The sequence below is a fragment of the Xylocopa sonorina genome, chromosome 3 (assembly GCF_050948175.1).
Source record: "Xylocopa sonorina isolate GNS202 chromosome 3, iyXylSono1_principal, whole genome shotgun sequence".
In the NCBI taxonomy this organism is placed as follows: domain Eukaryota; kingdom Metazoa; phylum Arthropoda; class Insecta; order Hymenoptera; family Apidae; genus Xylocopa; species Xylocopa sonorina.
In genome coordinates this window covers 14212393-14238086 of record NC_135195.1, presented here as the reverse complement: position 1 = coordinate 14238086, position 25694 = coordinate 14212393, and the positions used below count along the sequence as shown (strand labels likewise).

Here is a 25694-nt window from a genome sequence, read left to right as displayed (position 1 = left end):
AAACGCTTTCTAATTGGAAAGCTGGATTTCGTGACAACGAGCGATCGAATCGGGTGATAACGAATATCGGTGTTGGGATGCCGCCAGCTGCGGGGAGACGTACAGCTTCGTTTGAAAATTATTAGAATAGCTGGAGGTTTTTACCACGACCAAGCTGATTATTTATATTAGAAAAATCCGCCGCGTTTCGCGGTACAAGCAAGCGCTTCGGTTTACCGCTGTTTATGGTAATTCAATTTTTTTTTACCCTCCACGATTATCTCGCATTCGTATTCTACACGTAGCACCGATAAATTTCAGTTCACGTGGAAATGAAAACGGTCGCTTCGTACACGCCGCTACAATTTTTTCCGCCGCGTTTATCCAGCTGTAGAAATTGTGAAGTTAATTATAAATATGGCAATATCCAGTCGAATCGTGGCAAAAAAATGTGCGGTACGTACGTTTCAAAACGCAGTACACGCGTGTCGTAACGTCGAAAGGTTGAAACGTACGTTTCGATCGTAGATTGGAATTCCTTTTTCGTTTGCGCGTATCCCCGGCAAATTGCATTATCACGCGTAATCACGAAATTAACGAGGCTGCCAAAGACCGATTCGCCGTTAAAATAACCATCAACTCGCTCCGCTTGGCTGACGGAGAGGCGCAGACTCCAAGCGTTCTCCACTACGGCCGTAATAATACCGATCGGACGTTCGATGATCCCGATGCGCGTAATCGGTGACAATAAACCAATCTCGATGGGAAGGCAACACCGTCGACTAATTTCCATCGCAACAACGGTTAATCAACCGAGGCACCGTAGCCATCGACAATGCTCATCAGGGATCGTAATGCACGGCGCCGTGGAAAAATCGATTCCCGTAGCCTCGCCAGCGAGTACTTGAAATATGAACAGCGCGAGGATTGCCGGGGAATTACGGTGATCGCCTAGCCGCGATATATTGCTGGGAGGTCAGCGGGTAGGCAAGGAAGCGCTAATGCAAACGAATCGTCGGCGGATCGTGGGCAACGTCTGCGCGTGCTCGTTACGCTCTTCGTATTCTGGGATTAATGCCGATTTCGGTTAACGCGCGCGACGTTGCAATCGCGAAACCAGTCCCCATCGAAAATATCGAATCCCGCCGGTGGACGTTTAGCCGGCTAGTATTTATTAGCGACACGTAAACTGGTACGCAAGTACTTATCTCGCGATGGAGAGGAGTGTTTCATCAGCTACGATCTATCGTGATCCCAGACTGGAGAAGGGGAGAACCCCGATGTCCTTTCGATTTCGATCCACTCTTGTGCAGTTTCCGTACCCGTTCATAGCTTCTCTCCATCGAAAGACAGCGCATCGTCTCTCTTAACCTCCTCCGTCGTACGCGTAGAGTCGCGCGCTCGAGCCGGGACCGGAAGCACTCGAGCGAATCGCAAGAAGACGTTACCTATGCGTCGATGGCTCCCGTTGGGGGAGTGCGCGCGGGCGTTATCGGCGTAGAAAACGCGGCCCCGCGGAAAAAGCGGCGCGTAACAGGCCAATTATCGTGTTTACACGAACAGACGAGAGCCCGGTGATTCCAGCTAAAGCGCAGGAATACCGGTGCGACTTAGTTAAAGAGAGGAGGCTGGCGGCGCGCTCGGATCGAAAGTGGCGGAGGACAGCGGGACGGGCTGCCCAATGGACCCGGCGAACGATGGAGATAGAGAGGGACGAACGAGGGACGGGGAACGAACGGAGAACGAGAGAGGAGAGAAACCGACGACGAAACAGGTGAAGAAGGTGGGACGGGCAGGGCAGGGGGGAGGACGAGGGGCGACGGCGAGGTGGCCGCGAGTCGGAGCAGCTCTGCTCTCGGCGCTGAGAGGAGCGAGCGATTCGGCCTAGAAGGAAAGAGATCCGAGAAAAAGAGAGGACAGAGGGAAGCAGGATCGGTAGACGAGAGGGGCAAGGAGGTGGACACGGGTGAACGGGTGAACGGCCTGCCGCGTCCTTGCGAACCACCTGACCACACCGGCCGTGCCGCCACCACTCGGCCTCTCCAGCATCCTTCCAACTCTGGCTGGGACTCGCCTTCCAACCGGCAAACAGCTCGCCTACCGGACTCCTACCTGACCGATCTCGCCTGGCTCGCTCCGGGCCCCGCGATTCCTCCTCTCCTCCTGCGCGGATCGTTCCTGAATCTTCCGAACCCGCTACTCCCTTTCTGGGACCGAGCAGACGCTCTGCTCTTTAATCAGCTGTTCATCTGCTGCTGCGCTTTCAGCTCGGTGCGCGCCCGCCGCTTCTTGCGCCTGATTGTCTCTCGGTGATGGTGTTCGGCCTGGGGGATCCGATCGAGTTTACGGCCAGCCCGTTTCTTCCTTCCCTTCCCACCCTTTTTACCTTTCCTTTCCGTTTCGAGTTTCTCTCGCCGGGACGAGGGGGCTGTTTCGTAACGCGGAAGGCTCGCCGTTGATGAATCAGTCGGTGGATAATAGCCGCTGGAGCGGATCCACGAGCAGGGATACGTTTACGGTTAACACAAGCGACGGGGTTTGATCGCTCCCCGCGACCTTGTCGCAATTATGTAGAACCGCGTACTTCTTTACGCGCGTTATCAGATGCGCGAGGGTAAATAATTTACATCGTAGCTGCGAACTGGGAAGCTGGCGCACGGTGGGAATTATGTTTTAGTATCTTGCTAACGTTCGTACGCGTCGGAAATTATGGGCGTACGCGACTATATTTTCTCACCCCTGTCGCGTCTTGGTCGAAATGTACGAGGATGTCTCTAAACAAGTGGATTTAATTACGCGGAATCTCGCGAACGCGCGGGACAAGTATCGTCTCCGTTTCTTGTCGCGCTTCGACGACCGTATCGCGGCGGCAACCGCGTCGTTCGGTGCATCTCGTTCGCCACGTTGTACAAGAACAATAACACCTATTATGTTGGTAATATTCCGTACGGTCGATCGAATCGATCGCGCGGCATTCGATTATCCAGCGACAGTTTACAGTACCTTTCCATTTCGCGGGATAATGGAATAATGTTCGATTGTGCCGCGCGCTGTGTCTCCATTTTCTCGAACAATCCTACGTTTATCCGATAGAATCTCCGCGATACGAATAATCCAGCGCGGTGGACCAGCTGGCGAGGGCATTGTTACACGGCCCCGGCGAATGTTTCGGAATGGAAACAAGGTTGTTCGTAGAGTATCAACCTGTGATGCATGGCGCTCGGATAGGAAGGCTTCGTTCGCGGGAACAGCCAGTTTTCGCGGGCTGTAATGTCACCGTCTCGTATCGCCCACGCGCACCAGGACTACAATAGGAGTAACAATGCTGCTATAAATTGGTCCGGTGTGTTCTTCGCGCGGTCTAGAAATCGGAGCACACCTAAATTCCTGGGGGCCCGCGAACCAATCTGTTCACCTGTAAATAATGGCGCTTTGTCCGCCGCGGCTGGTCGCGTTATCTCGACCATCTGAACCATTGGTAACGACCATTTCCACTGATAACGCTCGCAGATAACGAAAAGAAGATTACAATGGGGAGCTAACTGAAAAGCTTGCTCCTCTTTTTCGTTACCGCTTGCTTAACGAGAGTGGTACACGTGTCTGTTATTTCATTGCGAATATGGTCTTCCGTTCTGAGAGAATTGCATTTAACTCGACGATGGATGTCGTTGGATTTTTAGCCTCTTCTTTGGAAGTGACGTAACGGAGTGGTTGCTAGTAGGATGGCTAACTTATAGCAGAACTGCACGGTGTATCGGAAATTTAATGTGTCATTTAACACGTCGCGCAACAGAGAACGAAGAAGCAAAAAATGTTCGATACGAGTTAGAAATTCTCTTCGTCTAAGAGACGGAGGCCGAGGGAGAGAGAGAAAGACTGGTCTGTTACGTTTGACCAAGTCCAAAAATGGTTGGTCGCGCCAGGTTGCCGGTCTGCACGCTTCCTTATTTCTTAAGAACGCCCACGCGTTATTAGCATATTAATGCAATAGCGGAAACTCGAGGCGACTCGGGCTTTCTGGAAGACCTAAATGGCAAGAGCGTTGTTTTCACGTTCTAGCCGAACGTAAATACGCGGTGTCTATTTTAACTGGAGCCGATCCAATGTCCCAAAAGGAATCGAAGCTGTGGCTGCGAAAGGGGACGCTGTACCCCGTATTCCCCGCGCGAGTAGATCAGCGCGCGGGTGAAACAGCGCGTCTACAAAAAATATCAAACGTTCCACGGAGTTAATTCAAAACGGACACCCTGTAGAGAACGACGGAGACAGCTCTCTGATTTTGACGCGCCATTACGCTAGGCGTTATCCGGGAATTACAACTTCCTTCTTGTTGCGCCGGGGCAGGCCAATAATCGCGCGATTGCCGGGCGCCAGAAAAACCAGCGTCGTCCATGAAATATGGTCAGAAAATATGATTCTTCCTGCTGGTAATGGCGCGAACGTTACATTTATCAGGAAATAAGATTCGCCGTACGGCGCGTCCGTGGAGAAGAAACGGGAAGGCGGTGCATTATCGTTGCCCGTTCGCGATCGTGCCTCGAACTCCCATTACCACGCTTCTGTCGGCAGCCCTCCATCGGCTACTCCCTTATCCAGACAATTTGCGCGTAATACAAGCCGGGTTTATGCACTTTTATCCCGGCCACGATACGTGGCTCGTGAACCTTATCAACCTTCCTGTGTTGCCTCGCGGTTAACGTTCCAGCACCACTTTCTTGTTCCAGCAGTCGAAAGTGGCTGTTTAGCGCCTTTATTGCTGCTCGGCTACCGATGCACCTTGTTGCGCTTCCATGGCCACGAATTCGCTCTATTAACGCAGCTGCGTCGGCTACATTCCTCGGACGCGGGCAGGATTACCTACGATCCCATCCGACGTTCCACGGTTCTAATTGGGTATCTCAATCCGAGCTCGGAATACTGTTACCCTTCTCGAGCATCTGATCGTAAAGGGTTAATAGACGGGCGAACCTTCGCCACACGAGCAGTTTGTTTTCCTACAAATCGCAGGTATGCGGCGCTGTGCTCGGTGACTAGGCGGAATTTCCGCCAAGATCCCCAGAGCTAATGATCCGTCATCTCCCGATTCCAAAGTGGCTCCACTGCTCTCGACGACTTTACGGTTCCCTGCTACCGAAGAACGCCCACGCGCCGCAGAGGTAACCCAGTTGCTCCGGTTGCGAATTAACAGAGCAAACACCATCCTTCCGCCGTCGCTGCGGACGCGTGGAATGACGCGAACGGTCAGCTAGGAATGTCCTCGATGAATCATTGCCGGTGCAGCTGGTATTTCGTCGCAAGGTTCGTGGCAAGTTCTAGCGCCGTGAATGAACGCCGTCGGATCTGGAGAACACGAACTTCTCGGTAGAGAGTGTTACGTCTCGCGGCCATGACGAATTACCGCCGCTACCGAAGACGGCGATCGCACGGAAAACGAAACATGCTCTGCAATATCAATTCGAGTTCGACAAATCCAGAGATTCTATCTTCGCGGAGGAAAAGGACGCGTTACGTTTCGAGCTCACCTTTCAACGAAGACTCGCCCACCGTCTATTGCCGTACATCTCGCCCCGCTCGTTGCGTCCCACGACAAAAGGGGAAGAAACCTCGAGGACCTCCGCGAACAATATCACACGAGGTTCGAGAGAGGAGCACCTGCCCGGATCCCATGGAATCGGGCCCCCATTCTCGTCAGCGGGTCCTCGCGCGGCGCGATCAGTCTCGCCAGGCGATTCGAGAGATTTCGGCCGGCCGTAAATTACGGAAACGGGGAAGAATGTTTAGCGGACATTATATTTCCTCGGGACGGTTCATTTAACATCGTCGGATTCCTCGCGGCGGGAGGAATGCCGGTGTCCCCAGTCGAAAACCGCCTCGTGGCGGCCGATACCAGTGGGCCGGACGAGGAGAGGCCCGGCTGAAGAAAAAGACAGTGACGTAGTGCCCACCTTCGGTGGAATCTCGTGTCATCTACCAGGTACTTCTCTCCTGCTACCTCTGAATCATCGCCCTTTGTCTTCGCGCTGGATCCTTCGTATCTGTCGGTCTCGACCGCGGGCCACGACTCCTTCGACCTCCATGCAAATCCTTCGCGTGCGTGCGTCGCTACGGTGCGTTATCAATTATCGGCCGGCTGGATAATGGGGGCCCTACAGGAACGTATTCGCGACGGATTTCGTTGTTAGCGATGGTGGGGCGTTTCGAGTTTAGAGGAGGGGATTCGAACACGGGATATCCATTATAACTAAAATCTCGTAGAGGATTTCTTTCTCGCTTCAATGTCCTGCGAAAGTGTGTTTAGTTTCTTGTACTTGTGGTAGCACTGAAAAACTACTATAAAAAAGTATATCGTAATTCGCATATGTCTGACCTAGAATAACGGCACTCAAGATGACGACCATTGGGACATTTTGACAACCAAAGAATCAAAAAGATTTTTTCAGATCTTTTCGTCATCATTTTCCATGGCATTCGAACATAACCAGCCCCGTTCCACGAGGCATTCCAATTTTACCAGATCGAACTCACGAATCCCGTAACACCGAGCCGACCATTACAGGCTGCTAATAAAACGATTCTCTTCTGCCCGCAGAACGGTGTGCTTCCTGATGTTCGCCGTAATTGTTCGACGGTGGATGGGGTCGTCACGGCCATAAAGCCGATCAGCTGGAAGGAGATTCGAAGCCGGTGAGTCGAACGCCAGCACCTGCTTATTGCGCTTGTTCATTCAGGATGGGCCTCCATCGGGGCGCCCCATTCAACCCGAAAGGGCGCGAAACGTATCTCTCGATCTCTGTAAATGCCTCCGCGTCTCGATGAATCAAAGTTCCTTCGAATCGCGAGCGCAAAAACGTTCGCTCCGAATTCAGCGTCGTCCATGAAAGAGGCTGTCCAAACTTTCGTTGCTCGATCATATATTCTGGTACCGATAAATTTCAAGCAGTGACACCGTCGACTCGCGCGGAATTAATTTTCTGCCCGGGACAAACGTAGAAACAGATCGAGCAAAACCGAGTTTCGTGAGTCGAGAACACCCGCGTGGACAACAACTCGGCCCTCGAACTTTCCTCGCGTGTTTACGTCGACGCAATTTCTCTACGATGTTTGCTCCGCCGTCGTCGTATCACCGCTGGTAGGTCGCGTTTCCGCGACAACGCGAATCGCGGCACCGCGCGTTTGATCTGCCCGATTACAACCTGGCACAACGACGAATCTATTACCGCGGGGTGCACCGCGAAAAATTCGTCCAGCCCCGGAGGCGCGCACGTGGGCAACGGTGAGCAAAGGTGAGCCGCGGCGAAAAATCCGGCGGGGTCAGGCTCGCGCGCGGAGCACGCGCGCGCTCGCGCGGACAATTACAGCCGGCCGGACACGATTTTACAATAACTCAATTCATTTCCGAGCCGGAGTACGTAAGAACGAGCCGGCAAAAAAGCGCGGCTGGATATAGTTATTGCGGCTGTGGTGCACACGTGAACAGGTCAGTCCGGTCGAGCGGCGGAACGACGTCTGGGTCGAGGGTGGGGGGTAGGGATCGGGAGACAAGAGGGCAGAAGGAAAGGTAAAAACAGGGACGGAGAGCGACGAACGGAATCAGGTGGGAATGAAAGGGTTAGAGAGAGAGAGAGAGAGAGGGGGGGGGTATGGAAAGAATGCGTTCGCGAGTATAGTTGTTCGAAGGAATATAGCGAGGTTGTAAAATCACCGGAGCCGTTAAAGTGCTCGCGGACACCGCCAGCTAGTTGAGAGAAAGATTCGATTGACTTATGGAAAGGTGAGAATTCGCGAGTTCTAGGACGCTTAGTATGGAATCTTGGTAGGCGCTAATTATCTCGAAGAAAATGCAATAAAATGAAGGTACATACGAGGAAAGGAAAAAAGCGTGGCTTCGAGGGAATTGGTTATGGAAACGCGGTGCATTCCTTCCATGAACCGCACGCGTACCACGAGCAACCTGCGTGGAACGGAGACGTCTGTAGTAAGTCAACAGGCGAGAAGGGAGACAAGCCGAGCCGGGGACGAAGAGGAGGGAAGGAGAGACGTCGGTTACAATAATCGAACGGTCCCGCAATGCAGCGCAGTGTTTGCGAAAGAGTCGATATCTAATCGGCGAAATGCTCGTCGAAAAGTAAACCCGAGAAACAGGGTGGAGCACCGGTCAGGCATGCACCGTCCCGTTTCGTCGTCACTGGGTTTTCGTTGGCGCGCTCGCCGGCTCCCAGCGTATCGTCGCGGACACGCACGGCTTCCACAGACGGGGCAGATCCTCTCCGCGGGAATACCTGACAGTGCACAACACGGTTCGCTCCTTTCGTTCTCCCGTTCGTCGCTCGGTTCGGTTCGTTCAGTGGACCCGGTTCGCGTTCACCGCACACGCGGCTCTCCTCCCGTACGTGCACGTACGCACACGCGTCACGGCCGTGCTACGTGCACACCAGCTCCCCGGTATTGTATAATGCAGCCATTGATAGCCGTCCTCTCTTTCACGCACGCGATCTGTTGCAGTCGCTGCAACCCGTGTCCGGTGACAGCGTCCAGTGTCCAGTCTCCCTCCCGGTGAGTGTCCGCAAGATTTATTTTCCCATGCGATATACGGGGTGGCACGGTGAAAACTGGACCCGATCCCTCGATCGGAGCGAAAAATCCAGCGCGTCCCTTAGAATCGACGAGAATCCGCGATCGCGTTCCACCGAATCGGGCCCTCGATCGACCGGTATCCCCGCGTCTGCCTCACCTGTGCCTCGCGAACGACAACAGGGGACGCGCACCTGTTCGCACGCGTGTGTACAAACTCCAGCCTGTACGTATGCGAGTGTTCACCAGAGGAGATAGAAGCGCAGAAGGAGATAGATCCCGAAGAACGGTCGACGCCGCGCCGCCTTTCGCCCGGATCGGCGAACGCATCGTCCGCATGGATCTCATTGGGTACGTAGACCGTCTCCGTAGATCGTTCTTCTCTCGGTGGCGCGAGCCTGTTGCATCGTGTCGTTCGAACGTTCGCTGGTAAACGTCGCCGAGGGCACTGGATCGTGCCCGCTGCCTCGCCGGGGTACCTCTTCCGCCATTAATTGCGACTGCGTCACGTTTCGTCGTTATTCCCTCGATCTCGATCTCGATCCGCGCCGGATCGCTTTCCAGCCCCGTCTTTCCAAGGAGTTCGCTGCGGTACTTAACGAGCGGATCGCTTTCAGCTGGGACGCGGGCCGCGATCAATTTACAAGCGGCGCGCTTAGGTACCAACTCGACGATCACGATCCCCGGTTCCACGGGGAGGCCGCGTCTGTCTCCCGGCTCCGTTCGACGTATTTTCGATCTCGGGTCACGGTGACGGGAACGGTCACGATCCGGACCAGTGGCCTGTTTGCCAAAACTGGATTCACCCTCTGGCGAACTTGCTCAGTTTAGCGAAAATCGGTTTCCTCTAATTTTTGAGATTGGTTTTGCATTATGGTTTTGTAAAAGAAGGATATTTGATAGAGTACGAGATGGCGAAACGGCACCCGTTGCGTTTCGCGAATGGGAAACCGCGATTCGATGAAATTGCGTAAAGGGAATCGAATTACGGCCGTTCGCGAAGCCCGCAAGATTCGCCGGTTAGGGGAGAATTATTTCAGCTACGGCCACGATTTACGCGGTCTCCGTACCGGTGACTCGCGTCTGTCTGGAACGTGGCTGACAATAACGTCGTTTCGTTCCCTCTGGACGTTCAACGCACGTTCGCGAGCTACGTTCACAGGCGAGAACCTTTCCAAACTTCTTCCGACCGCTCCTCGATTCCCAAAATGTTCGCGAACGGAATGAGAATCGAGCCACCTGGAGATCGCCTATTCGCGTATCGTTCCTAAACAATCCGCGTGACGTGTGTGATTAGAGATTGTGCGAGATTATTAAAAGTCTGCGAACTGTTCGCTGTTTGACGCGAACAGTTTAAGAACGGTACGGGAACAGACGGTTTCTCAGAAATTCAATTCTCATTCTGCCCGTGAACAGTTTGCGAACGCTGGTATAGAGACGTACAAAAGCATGCGAGTACATTTGTTTGCAATTCCGAACAGCATTTCTTTCATCGTTCTTTCTTGTCTGCCTCTTTATTTCCTCTTTTTATTTAACGTTTAATACCTATTGTTGCTTCTTATTGCTTTTGCACATACGAGTATTACATAAACCGGCTTTGGTGTCTATAGAAGTAAGTCTCGTGCTTACATTAATTTTTTGTGCTCATTGCATAAATAAAATAGGTGAAAAGGAAACTTATCGTGTCAGGAATACGGATAAAAGATATGTAGATAAACCAGCTCACTTATAAATTACTATTTCTAGACAATTAACGATCAATAAGGCGAATAGAGATGACTAATTAAATCTTACGTACGATTAAACTAATCGTTACGCCATTTATCGATATACATTGTTTCATCGTTGCTCAGTTTTTTATTCCACGATCACTTGTACAAAGGAAAACCGCGTGCAAAATCGCATTCACAAACAATTTAGCCCCCCTTCCGCCAGCGAAAATGATATCAAAGCTTCCGCCAATCGATGTCCTTCGGGCATTCGATTCGAAGGCAAGACCACCGATATTTGCTCGCCAATATTTCCTAATCTCCGCGAACTTTCCGGGGGATTACGTGCCCGTGAACCGAAAGCAAACATCCACGAGATAATTGCACCGCAACCTTCGGATCCGAGGATCCAACCAACCGCGCGGCGCATCGCGCCACGGTATTCCCCGTGACTGTCACTCGATATAAACCAACGAAAACGAAAAAAAAAGCGAAAAAAAGAAACCTACAAACATTACATCACTATTTCCAAAGAGAAGTCCCATTGAGATCCACAAACCCCCTTTTCAAGTTCCGGGCACGAACGGACCGCGCTATCTTAACCAGATAGCGTGGCCGTGACGAAATCCGCGGAACCCATCGTGGCCACGCGTAATCGATAATTCTGGTTCCCCCCAAAAACCAGACCTAATACGATCCTCCAGACAGCATGACTCTATTAGCGTCTCAATTTTATTTGATTTACCCGAAGTGGATGCCCCGCGGGGCGATCGCAGCGCGAAACAAAAAGCGATGTTTGCCGTTTCAATTTGAAACGGCACTGTGTCCCACCCACCGGAAGTGGAGGGACACGATGACGTAACGGACACGGGACAGTTTGCACTGGACTCTGTCCGCTTCGAATCGAGCGTTGTGTTGTATTCGTAAAGATAGGCATCGACGCGTTAGGCTACTACCAATGGGACAGCGCGAGCAAATAACGCGCGGATAGGCTGCGCTCCTCGCCTTGGCGCTCGCCTGTCAATAAAACCGTGTACCGTAGCCGATAAACCGATCCGCGGCGGAATATAGCGCGCGATTTTCGACGGTGGGAAAGGTTGTACCCTTAATCTTATCTTTGCGCAAACAATCGAACGACGTTTCGCGACCGGTTACCGGTTACCCGTTCATCGAGCCGCGTTTCGCTCGATTTTTTTCACGTACCGCGCGATGGAGGGGACAGAAGGAGTATTCCATCATCGCGTCGACAAATATTTTACACTACTGTATATATTTAACTGCCATTTATTTATTCCCTCCCATGGTCTTGAAAAATCGATCGAAACGATCCACGGTTCGCCTGCGACCAGCCCCACCTGTTCGCGTTTAATGCGCGATCGATCGCGAGCAAGGGAACCAGACGAAAGGGAGGGAAGTTTAAATTCGTCGCGAAGAATTTGCGCCGGAGAATCGCGGCAAAGGGACTCTCGGTTATTTTTTACTTGCCCGCTGCCACAATGCTCGCAACTTACCATTTTTATATCCAAACTCTAATCCGCCACGCGGGCGTAACCCGATACAGGACAATAAGACGAGGTGTTACAAATAAGAGGGTGCCTCTTTGAAGATGGCCGGCGTTCCCCGCTCGACGTCCGGACATAAAGTTCGCGCGGCGGGGCCGGGACGCGGTCCAATAAAATCAGCACGGATGACGAACGGGTTCGATCGGGTGTCTCGTTATTGTCGCGACGCGGAGGGCCCGCCGGTTTTTCCAGAATAACCGACGCGGATCGTAAACCGCTCGTAAATTGTCGCGGTGGGCATCTCCTCCATCCACCGACACCGACGACAGTTCAGATTTCCGCTCCGCGAAAGCGTATCGGGGAGACCCCCGTAGCATAACGGAATACGCGCGTCTCCTCTCGCGGAATGCAGTCGTAAATAAACCGCGGGTCGCCCGATGCGCTCGCATCGAGAAAATCGAGGATCGTGAAAGAAACGGGCGGAAGAAGATGGGAAGAAAGGAGTCGGTGGGATGGAGAACTCGCGCGAGGCTTTTGTCGGCGCGCGTCGCGTCGTTACGACGTCCGGTCACCAGTGACGGGATCAAGTGTGTCGCAAGTGGCGTCGAGGTTCACACGCGTCGAAATTATCGTCGGGTATCGTCGGTTTCTTCGAATTGTGTTCGATCGTATTTATGGTAGGATGAATAGCTATTCCCATTGGTAGGGGATATACTTTGAAAAATATGTATATAAAAATTGAGAATTATCTTTCACGAGTAGTGATAGAATTGGGTACATATTGAACAAGATTTCCGTTCCAGCGGGCAAAACGCTCGTATACGCGGTCGTCGCGAATGGTATTTCAAAAATATCGGATAAAATATGAGGATCGAGGGAAGGAGAGAACAGAGGATGACTGCGCTATTATGCTTGGTCGATGTAGCCGCGTATTTCATTTTTCGTTCGGAATATTCGTTTCGAAGGGTTATTTTCGGTCGCCTCTATTTTTCTTCACACTTTTGACGCAGAGCGAACGCCGCTGTTGACGCGTGTTCGCGTTTCGCGGCGAAATTCCTCTGGTATGCTGTTAAAACTAATTGTCTCGAACGAATTTTTATCCGCGGATTACAGAAACGTTGCAGCAGTTACTTTTGCGCTATATCCTCAATGTAAACGTGCGTGGCTATTACAAAGTAGAGAAAGTGTAATACGTTGCACGGATACGCGGTGATACTTAAAATGTTGCGAATAATTAATTCCAGAACAGACATTTCCATTTACTAATGAGACGTTTCATTAAACCGCCACTGGAATCTTCAATAAATATAATTACCACGGCAGCAGAACAATTTAAATTGACATTCATGAATAATCAGTGTAGTTAGCATTGATTTATCGCTTAATCTAGTTAAAGTCCAATTAGAAAATTAATTACTCGACATTTACAATGTTTCCAGTTTACATGGGGTACGTATAAATTGTACACACAAAAACAAGCAATGTCCCCGATTTCTAGAAACATGTTCAATTCCTATTCGAGGTTATCGAGAAACCACCCCGCGGACAGGGCAAACCACCCCTATCCGCGGTACCAGATCCTCGATCGTCTCGATGTCCGCGTCTTCAACTTTCGCCGCGTTAATTCCGATCCGCTCGACACTATAAAACGTCCGAACGAATCGACGTCACCGGGAAGTCGATCGAAACGCGGTTCGTAATCACGTATTTGAGATTTCGCGGTGGCCGCGGGGTGCGCGATAAACGCAGTGGGCGCTGTTGCCACCGGCCCAGCCAATGGCTCTTGTCCACGTCGAATAGCCGCGGATTACCTAGAGTGGCTGACAGCCACGGGGATTAAAACGGCCGGATTCTACGGATGCTAAAAGCTTGCCTATTTAATTCAAGGATCTCGATTTATGTGGAACTCGCCGGCCGTTGAATGCCGATCCCCGGCCGGCTCCCGCGGGGTGCGCGCGAGCCTTCGAGCCGATCGTGAATCTGTCGTTGACACCGAGCAGCCAGGCCGGTCGACAAAAAAAGTAGGCAGGCATAATCGTAAAGTGCGAATGTTATTCTCCGGACGATGAGCGAACCCCGGGTAGAGTGTAAAGAACGGTGGGGCACTATAGGAGCGAGCGGACGCGCGCGAGCTAACCCGCGCACCAGTATTATAACAGTTTCTTCTTTTTCCTCTCCTCTTTTATTTTCTTGGTTCTTGCTCGAGGCGTATAATGGGGAGGACGTAAAATAAGAATTCGTAGCGGAGACAAAATTCTTTATCGGTTCCAGGCACACGCGCGCGCGCGCGGGGGAAATTAGGACGGTTCAATGTTCCCGCGAAAGCGATATAATTGCGTCATTAGCGAATTTCGCCGGATATCAAACCGGTCCTCCCGTCTGTACCGACTCGAATCGGGAAAGGGAACCAGAGGCAGAAGTAGGAAACGGACGGGATCGATTTAAGGGGATCGATTTTGCTCGCATCGAATTAAGAAAGAGGTGACGATTTTTTTCCTAGCCAAGATTTTGTGCTCCGATGTGTGCGGCTGTAAGCAAGTGATTTTTTGCAACGTTAAGTATACGTATAGCAACCGTGCGGGCAACACAATGACGCGATGCAAAACTCTGAACCTGTTCTTTTTTTTCTTCGAAAGCACGTTTTCCAGACTCCTCGACACGATTTCTCAGATGCTAATGAGTCGATTTACTTGAAATCGTACGGACGCCGATCTGTGCACCTGTTTCTGACGTGCGTCTAGGAATTGTAAACATATCGACAATACTTTTCCACGACTTACATAACTATCTCCCGATTAAAATACAATAAAAATATTTTGTCCTTCAATGATCGTGAGATAATTAGGTTGCAGAGGCAAATTTGCATTGAAATACAGCTAGATTTTAGATTTCTGATAATTATCTTGATGGCGGCTGCTCATTAACGCATTTATCTCGTAAATATGTTTCCCTTCATCCGTGGAACTACGTAAAAACGTTGCCTACTATTAATAACAGTTGTTAATGAGTCATAGAATAAGAGGTCGCCTGGCTCGCTTTGGATTCGTCACCGACCCTCTCTTCAACGACCCGCGAGGCACGACGTCTCGCCACCCCTTTTGTCTCACGGATATTGCAAGAAGGAATTTCGAAGGCGGTACCACGGCAAAGATATCGCCACCCTTCGATTTCCATTCGAACGAGGCTACAGCGGAGCACGGCAATCGCGAACGCGACCAATTGAACGTAACCGGCAAGAGACAGAGGGAAGACGGACAGACAGATAGACAGGCTCGAATTCGGTGGCACGAAATTGTACAAGCGGATTATACGTTTTCCTTCGTATTAAAATACGGCGGGTCTCAAAGGGAAAATAATGTCTCCCTGATTACTCGCTTCGGTTCAACTCGAGCCACCCCTGGCACCGCGTCGATCTCCGTCGCCCTGTCCCGGTCCTCGCCCTTTCCACAGCTCCCTTTCCCGTGTCTCTCTTTCTCTCTCGTCCCTGTCTGACTTGTACGCGTCGACGTCGCCCTGTTCACGACCTCTTCAGTTGCGCTCCCCCCCTTACCCTGCGTCCTCTCCTCAGCCGAGGTTCCTCCACCGAAACTGGGGATTAAAATGATGTTTGCGTGAAAGCCAAAAGCATTACCGACTTTATCTTCTGGAGTGCGTCGTATTACTCTCCCTTTTATCCGTCCTCGCTTCCACAATATTTGTTTTCTTAATTTCCAAGAACGCCGGCCTCGCGATTTTCTTCCCGCTTCTGCCGTGCCTCTCTTAATTCCTTCTTTACCTCTCGTCTGTTCCTCTCGCCTCTTATTTCTCGTGCGATGGGATTTTTAAATTCCACCCCTCGGTTGCGCGGCCCAGCGGAATGCGAGTTCGCTGGTTCCTTTTCCTTTTGCAAATTGAAAGGATTGTCTTATTTACCGGTTCTCCGGTACATATCATTACGGATTCTAATTTAACAGTACGGTCGATCGTACGCTCGGGTAAAAACGAAATTACGTTGATTTCGCTCCCGGGGCAAAAAACAGAGAGGGTGTGTTAATAATCGGTGTTATTAGTCATCCATCGGTTTTTGTTCGGACGATAAACCGTTCGTCGACTGTTAGATAATTTGCTCGGTTTGATCCGCGCTACCGTTTCGAGCAGTGTCAAACGAGTTGCAGCAACGGGTTGCAAAAATGTCCGGCGGTATAATGACTCGGGCGTATCGGTCCGCCTGGCCAATTATGATAAACCGGTTCATCGGTGAATGCGAAATGCCACTTTCTAAAGTCGTTGCTCCGTTGAAAGGAAGAAACTCTTGTTCCCCCGGCCTTTTTTCTTGCAACAATCTCGACCCGCTCGCCGGTCACGTCCGCTTCGGCTCCTTACGACTTCATTATTCGCGGTTAGGAACGATTTTTGATACCCGCGGGTGCTTCGCGGAAATTTCCAAATTCTTCGCTGCGGCATAAAATTGGAAATAAAACGTATCGTCCAAACTGAATGAAAAAAATTCCACTCTACTTTACAGCCGACGCAGAATATTGATAAGCTGATTCTCTGTCTAAACAAAAGGGGGATCCAATTATCGAGATCCAATCTGACCATAAGCAGCTGACGTTAAAGCCCCGCAGACAAACCGGTAGCAAACCGCAAAACACTCCCGCGTCGCGATAAAATAAACCGAGGAGGAAATTGGATTATCGAAATCAGTGATCGAAAGGGCAGCGACTCGCAGCCCTCCACTGCGGGGGTTGATTCGAGGCCGGGCGGTAGCGAGAGAAGACCGGTGGCTGGCTCGTTCATAATATATGGCGGCACCGCGCGAACATAAAATTCTCCAATTGCAAAATTGATGCGGCTTATGTTACTTCCTCTTCCTTTATCCCCCTCCCGTAAGGTATATCTCTCTGTCGTGGGATCCTGGCCCTTTCTCTCGCTCCTGCTGGCCTCGTACAGGCGTCGTCGTCTCGGCACGGGTCTCGCGGGTCCCCCGCTCGTTTTACTGTAAAGCAACTCCTCATATTGTACAGGGACGCGTAATTCATTTTTTACCGGACTCGGCTCAATTATTTATAAATTGCTGCTCCCTCGGGGAGGACACTGGCAACCTGTCATCCCCTCCCGCCCCACGCCGCGGCTGGCTGTCCTCCCTCTTTCCCCCTCGCCTCTCTCGCTTCCTTTCGCTTTTCCCTGATGGCACTGTGCCTCTCCGATGTGGAATAAAAAGGAGCGAACAAGCACGGAGGATGAGGTGGGGAAATGAAAAAAAGAGAGAGGCAGAGAGAGACAGAGAGAGAGAGAAAGGAGGTGGGGGCAGAAGCTGGGAGTACTCTTGACGAGAGCGGAACGCGCACTCCGGAGTACGAGGCACTCTGGACGATCGAAGCAGAGGTACAATTTACCGGTTTGCCTCGCTCTGTTTATTTTGTTAGCGTGCTAATGGAATGGTTACGATTCCGAGCGGCGCACCGCTCCCTTTTCCCGCCGATAAGGCGAATTATAAAGATTGCCACGGAATAAAGTTTGACAGCCACTAATGGTGATTCCGTCCGAAACGCGCGCGTCAATTAAAGGAGGGTGGCCGCGCGTCGCCCGGGCCAAACGGTGCCAACCGTTTCGGGACCGCTCGCTAATAGTCCCAGGCCAGTCGCTCTCTCGTCGATTCTCGTTTGTTCCCTGTTGTCGATTCGTCGCTCGGCATTTTGCCCAGCCGGCACGAAACGCGCCCGGTACGAGACGATGATTGATATCACCGCGCGATGATTTGTAACGAACGCGAAGCGTTTCGGGAATGCGACGAAGAACGGGCCCGCGTCGCGGTTTTTGCCGCACGGGTTTATGGCCGCCGTGCAAGTGATAATGAAGGTGGGACGTGTTAAGTGCCCGGTGCTCGTCGCCGCTCCCGGCGCACGGGACTCGCGATTGTTTCGCGATTTCGGGACGATTATGGGGCCAGCGCGCTGACGATGGCGCAACGTTACGGCTGCATTTCAAATTCCTGCCATTTTTTTCCCCTCCGCACGCAGGAATTTAAATGGCTCCGTTTAAATTCTCCGGAGATAGTGGTTCCGTTGGAGAAAACGCTCTGCGTTAAATACATTTAGCGGGACCCTCTAGGTATTAATTACGATCTATTAATTACGAAACAGTCCGAGACCACCAGAATCAAGATCTTAATTTACCCCTTAATCATAGATATTTACGAGGACAGTTTGACTAATCGGCCTTGGCGTTTTATATACGTACATAAAATTTATCTGACGTGACACTCGAAGCAGTGATTAACGTCTAATGGTTGAGGTCTAAACCGATAATTTACGGTGACTCTTTTAAATTTCTTACATTGAAACATTTTGTTGTTAATTAGCTTGGGTACATGGTAGTCCGTATACGCACCGTTCCGGGAAAAATGATATTCTCGATTAATTCGACGCGTGCAATTAAACCGGCTCGCCTCCGCGAGTCGAACCGGAAGGATCGCGGCGGGCACGTCGCGAAGGCGATGACGAGCTCGTCCTTACGGAAAATCTATGGGCGGCGAAGGGTCGCGCTCCGCATCGCTGGAATTTCGCGGTCTTAATGACGCGGCTGGTCTACATATAAATTCGCGTGTAATTGGAGGCTTCCTCGCAGCGGCGCGTGTAAATTTAAGCCGCTCGCGTCTTTGAGGAATTAAAAATCTGGAAATGTCGCCGGGGCCCGCGACGGCCCCGACCATTCGAACGCGTTTCACGTGCTCCGCGATAAGAGCGCGAGCGCGTTGCTTTGTGCGCCCGCGTTATAGGCGAACACGCTTCCCGGGTACGAATGAGGTTTAATGGAAAAACGCAGGGGTGGAAATGAGATTTCCCCTTTACGCGGGCTGGATCGATAAAAATGATTGGTTTAAATGTTTTTCGACCGGTGGAAGAGTGAAAGTATAATCCCTCGACGTGCGCGCAACTGTAAGCGAATTGCGAGCGCTGTTCTCTTGCTGATTCGTACACCGTCCGCGCGATTAGACTCTCGGTAAGATTGATTAATGATTTTCAACTAAAAAACTGTTATTTCTAATATAATAGGCACGCGGTGTACATTGTATCAGAGTATGGCATGTGTTTTGTGTACGTGAGCATTACGATCAACCACAAAAAGACTCGAGATTCTTATCGGCTCTAATCTGATGTGACAATGATAATGTGGTTTCCACTTACTCACTTACGCTAGCGTAACCTTCACCAGGTAATAGTTTATTGCCAAACGCGTTGCATATGTATGCGATCACCGAAAGCCATAAATAATAATGGCTCGGACTGCAGCTAAAATTTTACGAGTTTTGTCTCGCGCGCACGGAATGGAATTAGCCCGGCACAAATATAGTTAAACCGTGAGTAGACCTCGGAATACAAATACGTGGCAGAAAATTCCTTAATCTATAAATCATGCGGTAAGGTAAACAAGCGTTAACCCCTATGAAAGTTACATACCGTTTATATCTATCCGTATTTTATAGGCCTTATCGTGTTTGCTTATCATTCCTACGTAACACTCCACTACTGTAACATTGTATTACCATTGATATAATCTATTTATAGTAATTGTTGGTTTTCACTTCTTTTTTTGTAAAATTAAAGATCGCGTGTTTGTTCATCTCGTTCCACTTTTTCTCGCCTCAAAAATTGCATCCGTACATTGTACAATCTCTACGCATAGCAGAAAGGGGGAGAATCTTCGATTCGCGTCTAATCGGTCACAAATTTCACGCTCGAAGTCAGGAGACTCGCGACTACAGCGCTAGAGCGCCAAGCACCAGGTATTAATAGGGGACAGTCTTCCTCTTAGAGCCACTTCCTCTATCTAAGATCAATCGAACGTCTCCTCTTTGTTTTCCCTTATCTAAGATCGCAATCGACGATGCTCGGCGTATACCATAATACGCCGTGTCAGGTCGGAGAGCATCAGTCTGTTTGATGCCCCGGGATCGTCGTGACAAGGGCGACGTTACTTTGACTACTCCCCTGAGAACAAAATCTCCCTTTCCGCTTCCACGGTTGTCCCTCCCTTTCTCCGGTTTCTCTCTCCTTCGAAGGTCCATCCCCGTCTCCGCAACGCCCTTTGAGTTATTCCACTCGATACAAGCCCGTTCCTCCCCGCAAATCGCGCAGACCGCCTCGGTTTTTCCAGGGAACCGTTCGATTTTTCATACCGCGTTCGCGTCCCCTCGTTTCGTTAAGAGATTAAGAATTCGTGGGACGAATGGGAAACTGGAATTGTCTGGTATCAAGGTTCGTTTCGTTCGCATTGTATACTTTTGGATACGTTTGCCACGGGTGCTTGTCACGGGTGCTAATGAATACCCCTCGCGATAGGGAACACATTAATTACCGGCCAGATTAGTGCCTCTCCGTTTCCAGAGTCCGGTAAATGTCGAAATCGGCTGCAAAAAGTGTTCGCGAACGATGCAACATACGTTCGTGATTAATGCATCTTGTTTACGATTGATGTTGCCCGGCTTTACGCGCGATTACATTCTTCGGTGTCCGAACGAAACGCGGTTCGTGTAAATTCCAGTTGCTGGTAATTCGTTCGATAAGATATCGGGCCTAAGTGGCGTGTACGCGGTCACGAGAGTTGGTCAGAGTGCCATGGGGGACGTCAATTAGTGAATTAGAGGCAAAGGGTGCGCCCGTATTGAAAGGACTACGGGCTGGAATCGAAACGCGGATTTCGATAAAATTCTTCGGGCGTACACGTGTTTAGGATCGTTTCTTTCGAGGCGCTATCGTTGGTAAGGCTTCGGATGTCGTAATTTGTTGTACGTTGTCCGATTTTCTTACACGATGCCATGGAGTTCGTTATCTCGAGTGTGGTGTTGATATATGAGTGTACTTAAGCCTCCCAGGTACGGTGAGGAAAATCGGAGTGTATATCTCCGTCCGTTAATTTAACTATTCGATAATACACGGGATTTCGTAGCGCTCGATTATTTAAAATACCTTTATGCATCGTTTCCACGTGTCTCGAATTCTGGGATAACCTCGCACGGCTCTGAATTCATTTCTTCGTACGACGCTGACCACGAATCTGTCCACGAATCGTCTAGATCGCAACGTGGAACCTGTTTCCAAGTGTAGAGTGTCTTTTTGTAATCGATGCTAGAGGGATAAACAATTAAGGTGGCCGTGCGAAGTTTAAAATATTGCTTAGTCATGATTGATCAGCGATATTCTTACATCACCGATCGTTCAACGTAGAATTATAGAGATGCGCTATCTTATACGGTCTATCGATTATTGATAATATATCTCAGCCGCGATTAGCGACAGTGCATATCAAATTTTGTAGGAATAATTCGTAAATAAATAATAAGTACGACAGCAGCTGGGACCAGAATTAAACTGAACTCCTGACATAATAATACACCCCGATGCAGAGCCAATCGATCCTAGACCATTGGTGCCGAATTCCAATTCCGCTGTGTTCAAAATAATTCAACTAGGAAAATCAATACGCCGAGTGTGCAGCCAGGATTCGATGCCTCGAAGCGTGCAGTAATATCCTTCGCCTGCGACTCGTCGTCGTCCCTTGGCTAAAGGTTTCTCGGCGAACTCGTCGCGCGACGAGGATGATATAAATTTTTCAACGCTCCGCGTTCGTAACAGCGAAACGATGTTCTTAATTGCGCCAACTAATAGAAATATAAATAGTTATTCTCTTCGTTTCCATATTTCGAAACCGCTCTGAATGGAAATCGCCGGTCTTTTTTACAATTCAATTAGCGTTTTTGTCTCAACGGTTTTCAAGATAATGCAAATATCTAACCGATCAGCTTCAATGTAAATGCAACGCCAATAAATATTGTAGCATTGCTCCACCGCGAGTTCCACGCGTTGCGCGTTTTATTTTCAACGCGACGCTCGACGGTAGTCGATAAGAAAAATATCAGTTGTTGATCGAAAGATGTAGGTCGGCGCGTACGAAAAATGCTACAGATCGCAAGAGGAGAAGTCGTTCAGATACCGATCGACGATGCACCGCGAATGGTAGAGCGTACACGGCAACACCCAAAGTACGGTTCTCCAGCCGCGGATTCCGGCAGTGGCGCACAATCCCGGCGGCTACCCTTCAAACAACCTTGATATTAACCAGTCGCGGAGAGGCCATTGTCGAAGCTGGACTATGGACATTGTGCTCTTTGAGCGTGGCACAAAGAGGCGCAGCTCGCACGCTCGGTGTGCGTGCGGCATTCAGCCGGGAACGGAGTTATCCGTGTCCCAGCTCGAACGCACACAGAGCCTGGTTTAAATCGCCGCCTAAGAGGCTCGCGGTCATTGTGCCATCGTCACCTCTCACGAAAAACGTAACCGGCTCGAACCTCGAGCCCTGACGACGTTCCTTGAAACAGTGTTCCATTGGAACGAACGATTAACTAGAGTTTAGCGCAATACGCGCGACGAACTGGATCGTACGGAGGATCTGAACGAGCTCGCGTGAAAATAACGCGACGATAACGAGGTCGCGACGCGGAAGAGGTTAAGAAACTCCGGTTTGGAAGAAAGAACGGGGCGAGGAGAAGCCCTCGAAGGAACACGGGAATCGTGACTAGAGGGCAGAAGACTCTATGCGCGCGGTTGGCCATTTTTCAAGCGGCGTCGTCCACCTACGCTCGCGGGGCGAGAGACGGCGGAGGTGCGCGACAATGGGCGCGAAGGAATTCCCCGCGCGGGAGATTAATTGGTCACGAGGATTTCGAGCCGCTCTGAATTCGAAGCCACCGCCTCTAGGAACGCGCGCGTCGACGCCTCGCGAGCAGAATGGACCGGCCGAAAGAAAAGGAAGAGGAACGGGGCTGGCGGAGGCGGGAGGGCGCCGCGACGTTCGCACGAAGCTCACCCTAATGCCTTAAGCTCCTTGGCCGGGGAACGCGAGCGCGCATGCGTGCAAGAGACTAATGCACCGCCGGTAGCACAATGCCGTCGCCGTGGCCGCGATGAATGTGAGCATTAAATGATTATAGCCAGGGATTTGTACGAACAAATGGATGACAATGGTAGCGCGTCGGTGCGCGGCCGGCAGCTCGTTTGCCACACCGGCGGCCTTGGCTCCTTCCTCGACTTTCCGCTCGATCACGGCCCAGCCACGGTTTAAGGGTTAGAGACGCTTGGATCTCTAATGATACCAACGCGAAACTCCGTCGAAGAACGGCGAAGACGCGAAATCAGCGACTCTTCGTGAAGTCCAAATCCAAGAACCGAGAACCACCACCATTTTTACGAGTGTCCCACGTTTTTGGCTGATAAACGAACGCTCCAGCGGTACCAGCGTCGATGACTCGCCACGAATTCCGCTGGCGCGCTGGAAATCCTTTCCCCGTTGCTTCCGCGAATAAACGCGACGATAACGACTGGTCCAGAGAAGCAAAAGAACTCGGCTCCGTTCGAAGAAAGAGCGGACGTCGGATGGAATCGGTCGGCCGGTCGGGACCATCTATCATGCAGCTGTTGCTTCCATTGTGTTGTTAGTCTTACGTTACGAGTCGTAAAGAGAGAAACACGGGCCCACGGTGCGACGGAGACGTCGAACTGTTAGCTGCGGAGGGACGCGTCCGGAGGAATAGGGGAGCGACGGAGAGGGCGGTAGAGATTGTAGGACGAAAGAAGCCAGCAGCTTTCCCAACGACGACCGAGTGTGCAACATGTGTTTGTCTCCTACCGATCACTCGTCTTTTTCGCTCCTCCGTTCCCTCCTATCCTTCCCTCCTCCCTCTGCCTGGCTGTTATAATGTTATTCTCCGGACTAAGCTGCTAAGAATACGCAGCGAAGGACGCAGAAACGCGGTCCGATACAATGGCTCTGGCTGCGTTTCGATGGTCCACGAAATCTTCCGAGACTTACGTATCCGCCTAGCCTCGTGATTCACCGCTCTCACGGTGGACACGCGAGCCTAATGGCTGGTGTTCTTTGTTTTAAATGGCACGTCTTTTTCGTCGAGCTGTCCACGATCGTCTTCGATCGTCCAATATCCTCGACGCCTCGCGTGTCTTCCCGATCGCTGCTGGCCTTTCGACGCCGTTACGAACCGAAATATCCATCGTCAATATTGTTAAATCAACCGCTGCCGGTTTTAACCGAAGCGAACCGTGCACTTCCGCCGCAGTACTCGATAGCCGAGCGCAGGAGGGCACGGTTTACAGAGGCGGTGGCTGTCGAACGCGCGGCTTCCGGCGGCGCTTCCATCGTCACACCGCGAGTGATCGTGGTCAAAGAAAGGCGGCGCGGAGTAATTTACAAATGGTCATTTCTCGGAAGCCCAAAGGCACGCGCGGAACGGGAACGGCCAGGGTGAAGGCGAATAGGAGCAAGACGAGAAGAACACGGGCGAGGGAGGAAACGTTGGCTGCCGGAAGGGAGGACGCGGACAGGCCTGGTAAGAGACGAACAGAGAGGAAGAGAGAGAGAAAGAGAGAGAGTGAGAGGGCGCCGTGTTCCGTTAAAGGCCCCGTAAAGGGAAGAAGGGGAGAAAGAGAGGCGAAACAGGGAGAAAGATAAGTCTTTGATGTCTAGCGGAGATATGATGATAATCACGATGTAGGCTTCCGCTTGCATGGTACAGTGGAATCCGCGCGCGCGCCTCCTCCTATACCTCCCTCGCCATTGGCACGCGCGCGCGCGCGCACACGTGCTTTCATGCCAGGTATCTTGTGTTCTCGCAATCAATATAGCGGATGTACCGAGACGTTGATGTATTCGAGGCTGACTCCGTGTCCAAACAGAACCGGGAGCTGGGACCGATGAGTCAATTCCGTGGAGCCGGGAAGTCACGTTCGCGAGACGGAACGTTTGGTTTCGAATACGACCCTAATCGAAGGGAATAACGCAGTGTTTTCGCCTGTACATCATTCGAGAACGTTCACCGTCCTACAAGCTGGTACAAACAAAGATGTATCCTGAGACGAGGTTAAAAGAATCAGCAAAATTCGAAGATCAGTCAATTCCAGAACCATTGGGCTCGAAAATTCGTGTCCCATTATTGTATCCGTGGGACCAAAGAACTCTTCGACATCTTTGTCCGACGAGACTCACGCGAGAACCGAAGGAAAGAATCGAGGAGAGAGAGGATGAGACACGAACTAAGAACCGACGAGTTGCTAGCATTATACGGAAGGAGATACTACCAGGAGTCCGCTATCGTGGCCAATAAATTCTTCTCTTCTTTTTTCCACATCCCTCGGGCTACTTTTTGCCCCCGTTGTCGTAACGCGGTGGTTGCACGCGCGCTCGCGCGCACTGACGCGTCCACACGCGTAACCAATGGCGAACGTGTCCTCGAGAGGATGGGCAGTGCTCGTCCAGCTTCTCGAAGACACAACGGGAAGCACAATGAACACGTACCCGCGTACGCTTACCGCGCGTACGCGCGCGCCGTTGCGTGTGTGTACGCAAGAAGAAGTGCGTCCTGCTTTCACGACAATCCAATGCGGGCACGAGAAAGTAGTCGGGTCCATCCGCCTTTATACATACCAATGGAATAGAAAGCCAGATAAGTTTTATAGTTGATCGAAATCGTAAAACGGGCCGGACAACGAGTGGCTTCTAACGAGCGTCTCGCGCGGCGTCTCGCGGTGTCGCGCGTGAAACGCTCGTTCCCATGCACCTATTCGGCGTCGTATGGGCCGAGGCCGCGGCAGGATCGAGCCGTGCCCACCGTTCGTTCCGGGAACCGGCGCCGTTCGTCCCGCGGAGAACGCTAATTTATCGATAGAAGTCGCCGGTTCATGGAAATGAGCAGGATTGATCGGTCGAACGGAGCGAGACCCGAGCGGAGTTTACGAGCGCCCCGTTTAGCGGGATTGGAACTACAACGATAAAGGGAAAACAGTTTTTTTTCCCTCCCATCCCCTCCCTTTCGAGTAGACTCGGTTGTAGTCGATGAAATCGGGCTCTGTGGTAACGAGATTACGTATTATTTATATTCCAT

The 25694-nt window shown here is 51.2% G+C and overlaps 1 protein-coding gene across 4 annotated transcripts in view; it reads left to right on the top strand.

Annotated features, from left to right (window-relative positions):
* Sox102f (transcription factor Sox102F) overlaps positions 1 to 25694 on the top strand; it is a 189163-nt gene that overhangs the window by 52701 nt on the left and 110768 nt on the right. For 2 of the 4 annotated variants that reach the window (XM_076911015.1, XM_076911018.1), the window contains exon 2: positions 6569 to 6663. In XM_076911015.1, coding sequence (XP_076767130.1) covers positions 6569 to 6663 — 95 coding nt within the window. Of the gene's footprint in view, positions 1 to 6568; positions 6664 to 8481; positions 8533 to 8708; positions 8902 to 25694 lie in introns of those variants that run through there. The other 2 variants (XM_076911014.1, XM_076911016.1) reach the window with 2 other exon arrangements.